Below are 13184 nucleotides of genomic sequence, written 5' to 3' on the forward strand. Positions count from 1 at the left end.
TTACACCCCTTGTTCGACCGCCCCGACTCGGGGGTTGTTCTGGCTCGATCAGTTTACGAGCCCCTCGCCCAGGGGTGGATCCATTTTCGGGGTAAAGTCGCCGCCGAAAACTACACGGAGGCCCCAGAAATCCACCGGATTGCTGAGACCAAGAATCCAATACTAAGGGATGCATTCTCGGGAACCACCCCTCGGACTAAAAACAGGACTAAGGGAGGAACCGATGGATTTCGGGGGAATAAAGAATCGTCGGGATTTCTTCTTTTTTTTTTTTTCAACAGGAACGTACGTTTATTTTGCACTGAGCAGAAATACAAGCTATTCATGAAAGATGAGGTTACAGCGGCCGCAAGCCCCCCTCCCCGTCCTCCCTCGCTCATCTCTGTCTCGATCATCCCTCTCCTTCTCTCGACACCCCCCGAAGAGGTAACCCTCGCCCACCGGCTCTTTCTCCTCCCGTCCGGATGTAGAGCAAGATAATAATCGTACATGTACATATAATTACATTTTGTGCATTATCATAATTTAATATACATAGACAATATATGTATATATATATTATATCTTAGAAAATAAATATATATATATGTATATACTTCAATATTACTCCCGTCCGCCGGTCGGTCTCTCGCGCGCGCGCGCGCTCCTATCTCTTTCTCTCTCTCTCACTCACACTCGCACCGCTGCGCCTCGCATTGTTATTCTCTCTTTCACTCTCTCTCTCTCTTTCTTAAAAAATAACGATATTCGGAGTACGCCACCGTACAAGAGCCACCGTCGGAGGAAAGAAAAGAAGAACGAAGGTGAGGAGTAAAGGTACCGCGAGGCGGATTCGAGCCGGCTTTCTTGTCTCTCTTTTTTCCCTTTTCTCATTCCCGGTTCCGAAATCGGGACGAAAGACATCTCGGAGGCTGGGGGGCTGGGGTGGGGGGGACTCGGTACACTTAAGCATGACCACGCACACATATACACGCACGCGCACCCTCGCTGTGAGGTTACAGCGCGGTCCCGCGCGTCCATCTTGGCAACCCTCGAAGATCACACTTTTTTCTATTTTCTTTTTTCTCTTTCCATTCCCCTCTTTCGTCTCTCAGTCGTCCCGACGAGGCGGCGCCGCGCGTCCAGGGGGGGGGGGGGGTTCTGTGAAAAAAATGGCGCTCGCAAGAAATGAAGGGTCCCCGTGGAAACGCCGTGGATGAAGTCAAGAACCCCGAAGAGGGGGCGAGATGTCGCGGTCGACCTTTCAGGGTCGACTTCGAGGACTCGGTGCGCGGGAAAAGCTGTGGAAAAATCAGGGACACTGAAAAAACCACCACGAAGCGTGTACTTAAGTTTATAAGTGAAAAGACACGGCCTGCTACCCTCGTTTCCAACCCCGAAGTCGGTCGCGATGCGCCCTCTCTTCGGGACCCCCGGAGTCTCCTCGGGGGTGGTTCCTCGTGGGGGTACGTCGACGCGAGGGCGGCGGCCTCGTCGAGCCCTTTCCCCTGGTTCCTCTCCCGAAGGGTGGAACTTCTCTCCGTCTCCTCCCGGTGATCCTCTCGAGCTTTAAGCGTAAAGCCATTTTTGTCTCCGTTCGCATTTCCCCTCTTCTCCCTGCCCCCTTTTATTCGCGCCCTCCCTCGCGTCTCATTCGCCCCGGCACTCGTCACGGAGGGGTGTTCGCTTAAAATTATTGTTTTCTCTCGTTTAGCCATCCCGGCGGAAAAATGGCCGATCGAACAACCGGCCGGTGCTATCACGGTTCCGCCGGGCGGAAGTCACCGACGAGGGGGGTGGAAATATTCCGCTAACGACCCTTGACTCCCTCCGAGCCCCGAAAACGATAAATCGAGCCCTCCCCTCTACGCACCCTCTCTCTACTGGTATAAATAAAAATCTTTCCCTTTTTATCTAGCCCCTCCAACAACAACAACCCCTTCCAGGGGTCGACCCTCCCTCCCAACGGGACGAGAGCTCCGCTTCTTTAGTTAATTATTTATTTACTTCTTTTTTTTTGTTTTAATTATTTACAACCGACCCGCTCGCTCGATCGCGGAAGGAGTCGACCTAGGATCCCACCCTCTTCCCTTCGGATAGCGACTTCACCCCCTTTCCTGGAGCACCCCATAGGGAGGAGGAAGGAGGCGTCGTGCGGCCGCGTTTCCGAAAATAATTTTTTCTTTCCTAATAACAATCATTAATCTCCCCACCGTTGGGTCCGGCTCGGGCTATTCATCAGGGCCGACAAGCCCAGGACGATAAGGACATTCAAGGACCCCTCTTCCGCACCCACTGTGCAGGGGAGAACTTCCCCACCCCCGAGCCGACATCGGTAGGGCAATATTCATAACAATTTTCAACTGCTGCGAATTCAACGAGATTCTCGGAAAAAGTAATTTTCGCCTCCGCCCGACCCCTCCCCCCGCGGCGTCGACGAACGGACTCCGCTCGCGGAAAACGCCGAAGGACGAATATCCTCTCGATAACTCGCCGTTTACAGTGCTTATATCGATAGCCAGCGCCGGCCTCTCGCAACGTTACAAAGTAATTCATTTATACTCGTTACACCCTCCAGGCCTCTGGCGCTCCCCCTCCCCCCCCCCCCGCGAATTTGTACAATGAAAACGATACGACTGCAGTCAGCCCGATTAATGGATAATTAATACTATATGTAATTTACAGGAAAATAAAAAGAAGCGCCGAATCGGAGCAGCTCCCGTCCTTCACTCGACGGGTCTGTCTCTTTTTACATGCTTTGATTCCGGGTTTCGCCCTCTTTCGCTCCCCCTCCACCCCTCAAGGGGGAGGGAGACGTCCCCCACGTGCTCCTGGTACACTTAAAGCTTTCCACGACCGACTCGCGAGTCCTTTGAGATCTCCTTCGGAGATCACCTGGGGATCTTGCGATGTCCTGTCGCTCGGTAGTCGGTTTAAGGACGGGGGGAGGGAAAGGTCCCCCGGTGGGGCGATTTGCCCTCGGATGGAGCCCTCGCCCGGCGGGGCGGGGGGTGCGGCTCGCGGGTTCCGCAAGCTTACAAGTCGCTAGGAAGATGTCTAGGAAATCTAGGAAAAGGAAAACCAATCGGAAGGATAACGATTTTCTCCATCCGCTCTCCTCTCTGTCGCACCTCCACGCACGCACTCGTTCTCTCTCTCTCTCTATCGCACACACTCGCGGTCTCGGCGATCCTGTCGGGACGTCGGGACCAGGGCTCCGTTTCCTCCTGTTTTTATCCTCCTCCTCTTATCCTTGCGATCCGCTGAATTTAGGATTTTTCAGGACCTTTTTTAATTTATTTTATTTTTTTCTTTTCTCTTGAAAATGGAATTTTCATCTCGAGTAGTCGTCAGGTGGGCGGAGGAGGGAGGACGAAAACCCGGGATAAGGGTCCTGGTCCCGAAGGATGCTCGGGCACGGCTTCGCCGATGCCTTAGTCATCCTGGCCGCACGAAATCTCCGCAGCCGCGGAACCGCAGGGCCGGCAACGCTCCCGCATGCGTCGCACCGCAATCGACACCATACGCGCCACCTAATGTCGTATTCACAATTATACAAATATACGGAGATATACAACGAGGTACAGAATTCTGGAAAAAGAGTTCTCTCTATCACGAGCCGGCCGTCCTCCACGGCCGTTCCGCGCGCGTCCCTTCCTACATCGTTTCCGGGTTGTTTTTCTTTTTCTTATAAAAAAAAGAACAGTTTTCTTTCCTACCTACTTTCTCGGGCTACCGAATCTCTCTCTCGCTCTCTCTCCTTTTCTTCGTCTCGCATTCACCCATTCGCGCGTCCTCCTCTCGCCCCTTAGAACTCTACCCTTACGTACAAGGAGAAACGTTAGTGTGTGGGGTGTGTGTTTTCCTCGTTATCCCTTAATCGTACATTGTTTTATTGATTTTTTTTAATTTTCTTTAAACGTGGCTAGAACGTAGAGCGCGCTGTCGCATGCCTGTATAAAATCCCTAAAAACACTAGCCTACCATGAATCGTGGTTGTCGATGACGTAGTGACTATGACTCGACTTCCGGGCCGGCGAATCCGGGCCCGGAAACCCGCGCGACCCCTTTACGCCGCGGATTCCGCGCCCCCGCGGATGCTCCGGGCCGACGCGGAATTCCGCGTACGTCTCGCGCGCGGAGGCGGCGCGGCGCTCCGCTCGGACCCGCGCCCCCGGCCTTTTTAGGCCTCGCGGTATTCCGACGTCGTCCTCCGCTTCCGTCCCCCGATGGCGCGTGGAATGCATTTCGCTCGCTCGTCTTTCCATTTTGGTTCGTGCTGACTCGCTGGGGTGTACGTGTCCGTCTGTGTGTACGTGTTTCCTAATGCATGCGCATGTGTAATGAACGCGTACGCGGGCGTTTCCGTGCGCGTGCGCGCGGTGTAAGGTGCACGGACGTGGGATTCATAAATCCTGCTCGACGCAGCGGTTGACATCCTTCCGAAGGCAGCGAGAAGGAACGAGAGCCAACAAAGGGGCCATCCTCTCCCTCCCTTGCCGTCGTTTCGACATTATCTCCCTTGTGCGGGGGTTTTACGCAGAATCTGTGAGATAGAGAGGGAAATAGAGCCCCCTTCCTCTCTCCTTCGCGATCAGGCCAGAGTTTATATATTCCACGTCCACGCACGGGTGGCAATCGAGTGTGCGCATGCGCGCGGCGATCCGCACTCCGAGGCGGTCGGGCGCGCACTGAGCCGCTCCTCCGTCGAGCTCCCCGTTCACCCCCAGATCTCGCGCCTCGTGGCGCCCCCTAGACTTTTGATTCTCGTCCGTTAATCGCCTTGTCCTCCCTCAACAAGTCTTTAGTCGCCAAAGGTCACTTTTTAAAAATATATCTCATCTCGGCCCGTGCACCCCTCCCCGCCCTCGAGTGCCCCTGCTTGCATCCCCGCGTGCCCCCGAGTGTTACATCGGGGGGTGCGGACGGAGCACACGGTCGGCCATATGTGTCGGGGTGTCAGTGCGTCAATGCGCGGGTGCAAGTGTATCCCGGGGGTGGTACCTCCCTCCGCTCCTGCGCATGCGCTTGTGCGTGTCTCCCATGTATACATGTGTGTGTGCGCGCCGCGCGGTGAATCGCGCGTCCTCCTTCCCCCGGCACCCTCTCTCGTCCCGTCCCTCTCTCTCCCTCCACGAGATCCTTATTGTACGCGAGTATCGTAAACACAGATTATACTTATCATACCTCGTACAACGATGCGCGCTAGAGCTCCTTAAAATCGCGCGTTAGACTTTACCTTATACTCCCTAGCCAAGTCCTCGCCTCTTAATCGCCGCCTCCCTATCTCATATCTCGTTCCGTCTATCTATCTAACGTTCTATCCATCTACCTATCTACCTATCGACCTAGCTACTTACCCTATCTACCTATCCATAGTCTCTATCTACCCCTTCGCCCGAACTCGGTGTGTACATCCGCGCGGAGTGGGGGGAGGGGGGGTTGTCTCTCTCTGAGAGTGAGTCCTTACCATCTAGTTAATTACAGGTGAGTGTTAATATCGAAGACGATCGCGCCCCGTCCCCCCATCCCCCTTCTCCAGGCCCCCTCCCGCTCATCCCGCAGGACTCGCCGGTCGAAAGCGACTCGGCGCTCCGAAACGCTCTCCTTCTCTCTCTTTCTCTATCTCCCTCGCTCTCTCTCTCTCTGAGCCGACCGGAAGCGACGAATGACAATTTCCTGCGGCTTTGTCGCGCGAGCGGGTGTGCGCGGCCCCCCCGCAAGCGGGACTCCTGCCGGAAATTCGCGGGAGGGAACGCCGGTCGGGAGAGGGGCCGAACGCGGGGAGAGTCCCTCGGGACTCCCGGGGAGGATCCTCCGTGGGAAGCCCCCGGCCCCCGCGACCCGCTTCCGGGAGTCCCAGGTGTCCCTCGGGAACCCCGGGGGAGGGGCGCCTACTCCCCGTATATATGGCTATCAAAAGGAGACGTCATTCTGCTCTATCTCTCTCTCTTTCTTTTTATATATATTATACATAATATATATCTTCGATATTTCCTCCCGAAAAATGTCCGAGTCCCATCCACGCTGATCGCTCGGCCACTCGCGCCATCTCCCTCGCTCTCCCGCCGCTCGGTATACCTCTGTCTCCCTCGCACTCGCACCTCCGCCCACTCCGTGCCGAATCTGAATCTCTCTTCTCCCTATCTTTCTCGCTCTCCCCCGCGCTTATTCTAGAGTCGCGTAAAACTCGATAACTAATGCGAACGTGTGGTAACAAACAATGAAACACTGAAAGAATTGCACGATATACAAACTTAGCGCTCTCTCTCCCTCTCTCGCTTTCTCTCTCTCTCTCTCTCTCACGCACTCTCACGCAGTCTAAAGATACATCGTTGGGTCGCCTACGCGCGTAATCAATTAATTTATTTGGCCACTGAACATTTAAAATTTAGGTGCCTCACGCTCTCTCTCTCTCTCTCTCTCTTTCTCTCTTCGCTTCGTTCTCTCCCTCTAGCAGTCTCCCCTGTCGCTCGGTCGCTCTCGCGCTCCTTTTTTCTCAGGTAAGGTCAGGGATTAGTCTTCTTAAGAAGTTAGTTTTGATGAGTGCGCTTGGAAGGATCGCTCGGCCGTCTCCTCCGCTTGCCTGGCTGGCTCCTCTCCTTTGTTCCGCCCCCTCCTCCCCCCCCCCTCCACCCCTCTTTCCAGGACTCCAGGGTCCTTGGACGGAGGGTCGCCGCCGAGAAACGACGAGCGTAGGCCTCGGGACTCGGCCGGGGGACCAGGATCCGCGTCCCCTTGTTCGGGTCCTCGGTCTGGACCGGGACGCAGCATCCTGAGCCCTGTGGACGAGTCGGATGACGGACCTGGTGGGGTCCAGGGTGGCTCCACCGATGGCGGGTTCTAACGTAGTGGCAGTGATGGACGCCTACGGCAAGTCGGATGCGGAAGGCTCTCTATTGGGCGGCCGCATCCCTCGGAAGTCGGGGGACCCCGGGGAACGAGTCCTCGAGGTGGCCTAGTGGACCCCGGAAACGCGGAGTTCCCTGGAGTCCATGGCCGACGTAGGTCCCTCCGGCCTCTTCCTCGGCGTCCATCGAGACCCGGGGTCCACGGCAGCGATCCGGATCGTCGTCGGGGGCATCCCGTTCCTCTCCCCTGCCCCCCAACGACGCGACCCTCCTCGGCGCGACGGCCTCTCGCGGGAGCCTCTCCGGCCTCCGGGAACTCGGTCTCATTAGACGTGTCTCTTCATGTGGAGGGCCAGGTGATCGCTGCGGGAGAAGCACCTGTCGCAGTACCTACACTTGAACGGCTTTGCCCCCGTGTGCTTGCGGTAGTGGCGAGTCAGCTCGTCCGATCGCGCGAATCGCCACTCGCAGCCCTCCCAGGTGCACTTGTACGGCTTCTCCCCTGGAACAGAGAAACGAGAGGGTCCTGCTGAGAACGTGGCCGATTAGACGGGCCCCGAGGAGAAATACGAGAAAACGCTTCCTACGAAAGTTCTTCCCCTCCGCGAGAGCTCGAACTTTCGTGGGAAGCGTTTTTTCGTGCGGGGTCGGGGTTCGCTGGAAATCCGTGGGGAAGGGGACGGGGATCGATCTCGCGCTCCTGGGACGCGGGCCTATCGAGGGTCGCTCCCTCAAACCCTGTCGGCGGGAGGTTAAATATTTTCCCGCGGTCGAGAGCGCATTATTAATCCATAAATAATCCACTCGGGCAATATGGAAGATGGCTGACGTTGATGAGGCCGACGCCGAGGTCGGGAGGAAAGAGAGACAATGCCGGGTCACCACCTGTGGCGTGATGTTGCGGAGCTTAACAAGCCGAGGGAGTTGGTTGCCCGGAAGAGGGCGCGGAGGGAAGCTGCGAGCCGTTAGGGGGGAGCTGCGGATGAGGAGGCGCCTCCGCCGTGGTCGTATCGCTCATCGACCTCGCGATAACGAACACGAGGCCGCGGCCTTTACGATCCGCGTCTCTCGTTTCCGCCCTTCGGTTACTCCGGAGCGGTTTGGCCCCTTTCGACCTGGTGCCCGGTACCTTTGACTTTGTCCCTTCGGACTCGAGATCCAGGAACGCCTTGGATGATGCTAAAGGAGACCTTGAAGAGGATCTTGAGGAGAATCCTGAAGAAAAAACCGAATAGGAGGTCCAAGACTGACTCGAAGGAGAACCTGAAGAGGGATTCCCGGCATTCGGGAGACACATTGAGGGGATGATAACGGTGGATCTGCGAAGAACTCGAAGAGGGGGCGAAATTCCTCCAGGGGAGGACGAAGACGCACCTTGGACCAGCTGTCTCCAATTTTTCACGGGTCTCACGCACGACCAATTTCCATCCCACCCTGAAGACCCGCCCCACACGTGTAGCGACGCAATGTACCGAGTAGATGCGTTATTAGACCCTGGGAGACGGATGAATTCCCGTTCCGGGCCAGGCTGGGAGCGTCGCGACGCTGCGGCCCCGGAATTTATGTCGCACTTTGTCCGCGCGCCATCCCGAAGACGCCAGTCACCGAAATGGCTTAAACAAAGCGCCCGCGCTTTTTCGTCAGGGGTGTCGCTCGAGGAGGCGTCGAGGGACGGCCCGGCGACGGCGACAAATCCGGCCAGGACGTGGCGACGCATAAGCAAATCCATGACCGCCACCCCTCGATCTTCAGGGTGCACGGGGGTGCACGTTCGCCGGGGAGATGGGTCACATCCCCTGAAGAAAAATGCCCCGGGATGGCGCATCTTCTCCGCCGGGAGAAGATCGGAAGAGAATCGCGGGAGATCAAGAACCGGCACTCGAAGAGGATGACGAAGAGGCACCTAAAGGGTAAACCTGAATAGTCCCCACAAGCCAGGGTGCGACCTTGGACCGATTAGAGGCACCTGAGATCGTAACCATCTCCAAAGAAATAAAAAACCCGACCATGAAGACGAGGGCCTTCCTTGAAGTAACCACGAAGGAGAGTGTGGATCTTCTCCTGGAAGAGTTCGCGCGAAACGAAGAATCTCTGAAGAGGTGTTCAAAGAGGTACCCGAAATCGACCTCTTTCCACCTGAGCGACAAGAAAATCCCGACGGGGGATGAATTCACCCCCGAAGAAGTCGAAAACCTCGCCCACCGCGCCCGTTCTCCAGGAGGCCGCACGTAACTCGGACACGTCGGGCATTTTATCACCGCATAATAGCCACGGGCGGTTCGTTGCCAACCATGTAATAAAGCCGTATTAAACAAGACGGCTTAACGGATTAAGCCTCCCCTTCCAGCCTCCCCTCCCCCTGCAGCCTCAGCTCCCGCTGGACCGAGAGACGACTCCTGGGCGACCAGGGCGCCGACGATAATCTCTCTCTCGCGGATATCCCACCGTGGTCTAGCTCGGAGACGAAGGGGCCCCCGAGGAGGGGGGCCCACCTTCCCCCTGCGGTATTTACGAAGACCCTGGACGGCGGTAACGCGAGCACCCACCACCCCGGGGAATAATGGACGAGGTGTTGGGTTCTTCCGGGTGTACCCTGAAACGGCACACTCGGCCCTTCGTCACCGGATCCTCCTCTTCCTGATAACGGAGATAGCGGCTGGCGAGCGCGCGTCTTAATTGGATCGATTTTAATTCCACCCCCGTCCATCCCCCTGGCTCCCTCATGGCTCCCGAAAATCCGATTTGGGATTTTCTCCGACACCGGCGTAGAATTTTCTGCCGTCTCGCGGCTCCTCGCGGCTGGATAATTGATCGGCGGATTGCAGGGGGTGGGTGTGGGGGAGGCAAATCCCGGCCCGTGCCGGGAGCGTCCCTCGGGAGCCGGGCGACCGTGCGAGAAGTCGTCGCTTCGGGTTGTCGCCGGGGGGAGGGTAGTCCTTCCCCCAGGACCCCCTCCGGGTCTGAAATTGCCTTATAGCCCGCGCGATCGTGCGCGGCAGGTTTTTCGTCACGGGACGCTCGACTTTTCCTCCTGGAAGGGTGATTTCTCCTGCGCCCGGGAACCACCCTCGGGAACCCCACCCCACCCATCTCCTCCCCCTCGCTTGCACACGGCCCAGGGTATTGCGTCGATATGTCAGTACGTCGGGTGCGCTACCGTCCTCGTCTTTGCATTTTATTAAGCGCCCGTCCGTCGCGACGACGACGCACCCTTCCGTCATGGCGATGGGGAACGTCCTGGGGATCCGCGATTTATGACGCCCCCTTAGGGTCAAGTATTGACTGTGCGCGATGCGCGGTGCACAGAAATTCGGTATGAGCTTGTTCGGTAGACCAATTTGATGGATGTACCTTCCCCGTCGAGCTTCAGGGAAAGGAGGTGAGAAAAAAAGCAGTAGAAAGACGTAGGGAGACATAGAAGCGGGTACGAGCGGGTCGACCCCATCACCTGGCGGCGCCATATACACGAGGAAGCCATTCATGACCGCCAGGGTACACCCGAGTGGGATTCGCAATCGAAACCGAAGAGGACCTTCGAGTCCTGGAGACCGCATCATCCCAGGACCTAAGTTTCCAAAGACGAGGGTAAGGATCCCCGATCGATAAGACCAATAAGATCGATCGCATCGATCGGGGCGTCGGGGAGGGCGCATCGCCGCTGGCCGCGGAAGGACCATCTTCGCCCGGGAGGACTCGATCTTCCACCACCTCCGGGGGACGAGAATGGCCGGGGTATCCTGACCGCAGGCGCCTGCGGTTATCCCGGACTCAGACTCTTTTGCGGTCCACGGCTGTAAGGGGAGACGCGCTCAATAGCGCGGATCCGCCGTACCGGCAACGACCTAGCCCAACCCTGAAGAGGAGGCGAGCACCTCGACGCTCACTTTCTCGGGGCCATTATTTATAAATCGCATTACCGCCGCCCTCCACTAGGTACGTGCCGCGCTTACGTATAGGTGAATACGCAGGACCTCGCAGGACCTCCACGGCGGTCCCCAATGGCGGTCATTCCGCGCGGCGAAATGTAGCGACAAATTTTCCACCGGGACGCTAAGGTCCGTTTTGTACAGCCGCGCAATTTACCGGAAAACGTTACGATCCCGCAGGATGAGACGACGGGACCTCCTGGATCGAGCCGCGTCCGGGCCGTTTGCGGTCCACGCGACGAAAGATGAATGATCACTGGAGTCCTTGGCCAGGATGTGCTCTTATCTCCAGGAAATACGTCAGTTTATCGTATATCCTTAAATCGAGGAAACATTAGACCGATGGGGGAGTCCGCGTAGTGTTCTAGTAAGGAAAAAATGGATTTATACGTCATACGTCGGTTTAGGGATGTATCCTTATTTTGAGGAACACGTCACGTTTAGATGCGGGGAAAGATCGAGGTCGTCCCGGGTAACGCCTGGCGCGTCCTGCTTGGCCGGAAGAAAAGCGGTCCACAATGGACGTGGAAAAGGGCAGAGGCGTTTGCTCCTGGGGTAAGTCGGTAACTTAACACTCGACGGGATAAACGGGCGGCCCCCGGTCGGTCCCCGAAATGGCTAAAATATACAAAAGGCCTTCCTTATCTGGAGGGCCACTTTTCAGGGCGCGTTTGCTCGGCAAACAGGAGGGGAGCCGGTGTTATTATTTTCCCCCGTGGGGCGCAGGAAGAGATCGCGACGCTTCGACCGGTACATATCTCGTCCGGTCCATCCGGTCCCGGAGGAACCGGGTTTCCTGGGGTTGCCCCACCCCCGCCTCGAAGAGAAGCGTCTCTCCACGATTTTCGGATCCCTTGGAGAACGGCTCCTTGTTCCAGGAACGCCAGACGAACGGTTAATTATCACGGAATTAGCGCTCGATCGGGTCGCTTTGATACCTCGTGCCGGAGGAATTGGATTCCCGATTTAATCGGATTGGGCCGGGGCTGATCCCCGAGGAGAACTCCGGACGCCCGTAGGAGCGGTGGCGGTCCCGCGTCTTCCGAAATCCGCGACGACGCGATCGAGGATTTTCCGGCTGGACCGAATCTGGACCGAATATCGGATGCTGGGCTCTGGCGAGGGTCCTCGTAAAAATCCCAACAGGGAAACTAGTTTCCAGGTCTCTCCGGGACGCCAGTTCCCGGGGGTCCGGGGGTCTCCTCCTGAGAGGACCCTCTTCGGAACGAAACTCGATTCGCCGGAGATCAAAGTACCTCCCAGGCATTTCCATCCCTCCTACCCCAGGCGGACCCCCGCGAAGATGAAGGTCCCCTTTGGCGACGCTCCATCAAGGGTCCCTCGCGAGTCCGAATCCGCCCTCGGTCCCGTTTTTTGCGCCCTCCGTCGCCATTGCCGCCGGCCGCGAATTCATAACAGAGTAATAATTGCTGGAGCGCGCGCCGCGATATGCATAATCCCGTAGTTAGCAGTTCTGCTTAACGATCCGCGAGAAGTAATCCCGACCGCGAGCTACAGTGCCGACCTTACCCCGCCCCATCGGGGTGAGTCGCGACGAACCCACCCCCTAAACCCTGGGAACCGGGAATCCTGGAAAACGAGGAGATCGCTAGAAGATCCCACCCCCAGGGTCAGAGGGAGGGGGGCCAGGAGGCCGCAAGTTCCGATAGCTTATCACCCCTGCAGAAGTGGACTCTCGAATAGGAGGAGTTCTTAATCTCGCCCCGAAGAGGAGAAACTTGGTCTCGTTTAATGCGACTCTTTCTGCGAGGGGGGAAGACCGACCAGATCTGCTCCCCACGTGCAAGGGGTGGAGGAGGGGGTGACCATTAATACGGCATTTACTCGGGCGCGCTTCGGGGTTCCTCTGCCGCGTCGGCGCCTTCCCGGCACAACTTTGTCATTAATTATGCATTATTATTCCCGCAATAAGAGGGACGTGCGCCGCGGGGGATTCCTCCGGTCGGGTCTTCGGGGGTAATTCGACTAATAGTGACTCCCAAGGACTACTACGGGGGTCAGAGGGGGGGAGATTGCGCGAGCTAAACCGATTATCCTCGCGGAAGGATCGCAAGGATCCCGGTCTTTGGGGGGGATATCCCCCGGGGAGCCGTGCCCCGGTCTTCCTGGCTTACCCGTGTGCGTCCTCTGGTGAGCCTTCAGGTGGGAGCTTTTCGTGTAGACCTTCTTGCAGCCGAGGAACTGACACTTGTGTATCCTGCGCTTCGTGTCGGGCGGACTGTGCTCGTGGCTCCGGGGGTGGTGCCTGTTCGCCACCCCCGACTGCACCACCGGCGCACCCTGGTGCGCGTGTTGCGCCCCCGTCACCGCAGGGAAGTCGTTCGCGGTCACCGAGATTAGTCTGGAAGACGAAGAGCCGGAGGAATTAGGTGGGACCGTCTCCTAGTCACGTGGCGATGAGCAAATT

General features: G+C 57.3%; 1 protein-coding gene across 1 annotated transcript in view; it reads right to left on the reverse strand.

Moving 5' to 3' along the window:
- Positions 1 to 255: 255 nt before the first annotated feature.
- Positions 256 to 13184, reverse strand: part of LOC105699179 (Krueppel-like factor 6) — a 126955-nt gene continuing 114026 nt past the window's right edge. Inside the window, exons 5-6 of the mRNA XM_012423978.1 lie at positions 12892 to 13118; positions 256 to 7332 (exon numbers count right to left, since the gene is read on the reverse strand). Of these exons, the coding sequence (XP_012279401.1) occupies positions 7157 to 7332; positions 12892 to 13118 (403 nt within the window). The 3' untranslated portion in view covers positions 256 to 7156. The remainder of the gene's footprint in view (positions 7333 to 12891; positions 13119 to 13184) is intronic.

This window comes from Orussus abietinus, unplaced genomic scaffold, assembly GCF_000612105.2.
Source record: "Orussus abietinus isolate OABI.00-Male unplaced genomic scaffold, Oabi_2.0 scaffold3, whole genome shotgun sequence".
Taxonomy (NCBI): Eukaryota; Metazoa; Arthropoda; class Insecta; order Hymenoptera; family Orussidae; genus Orussus; species Orussus abietinus.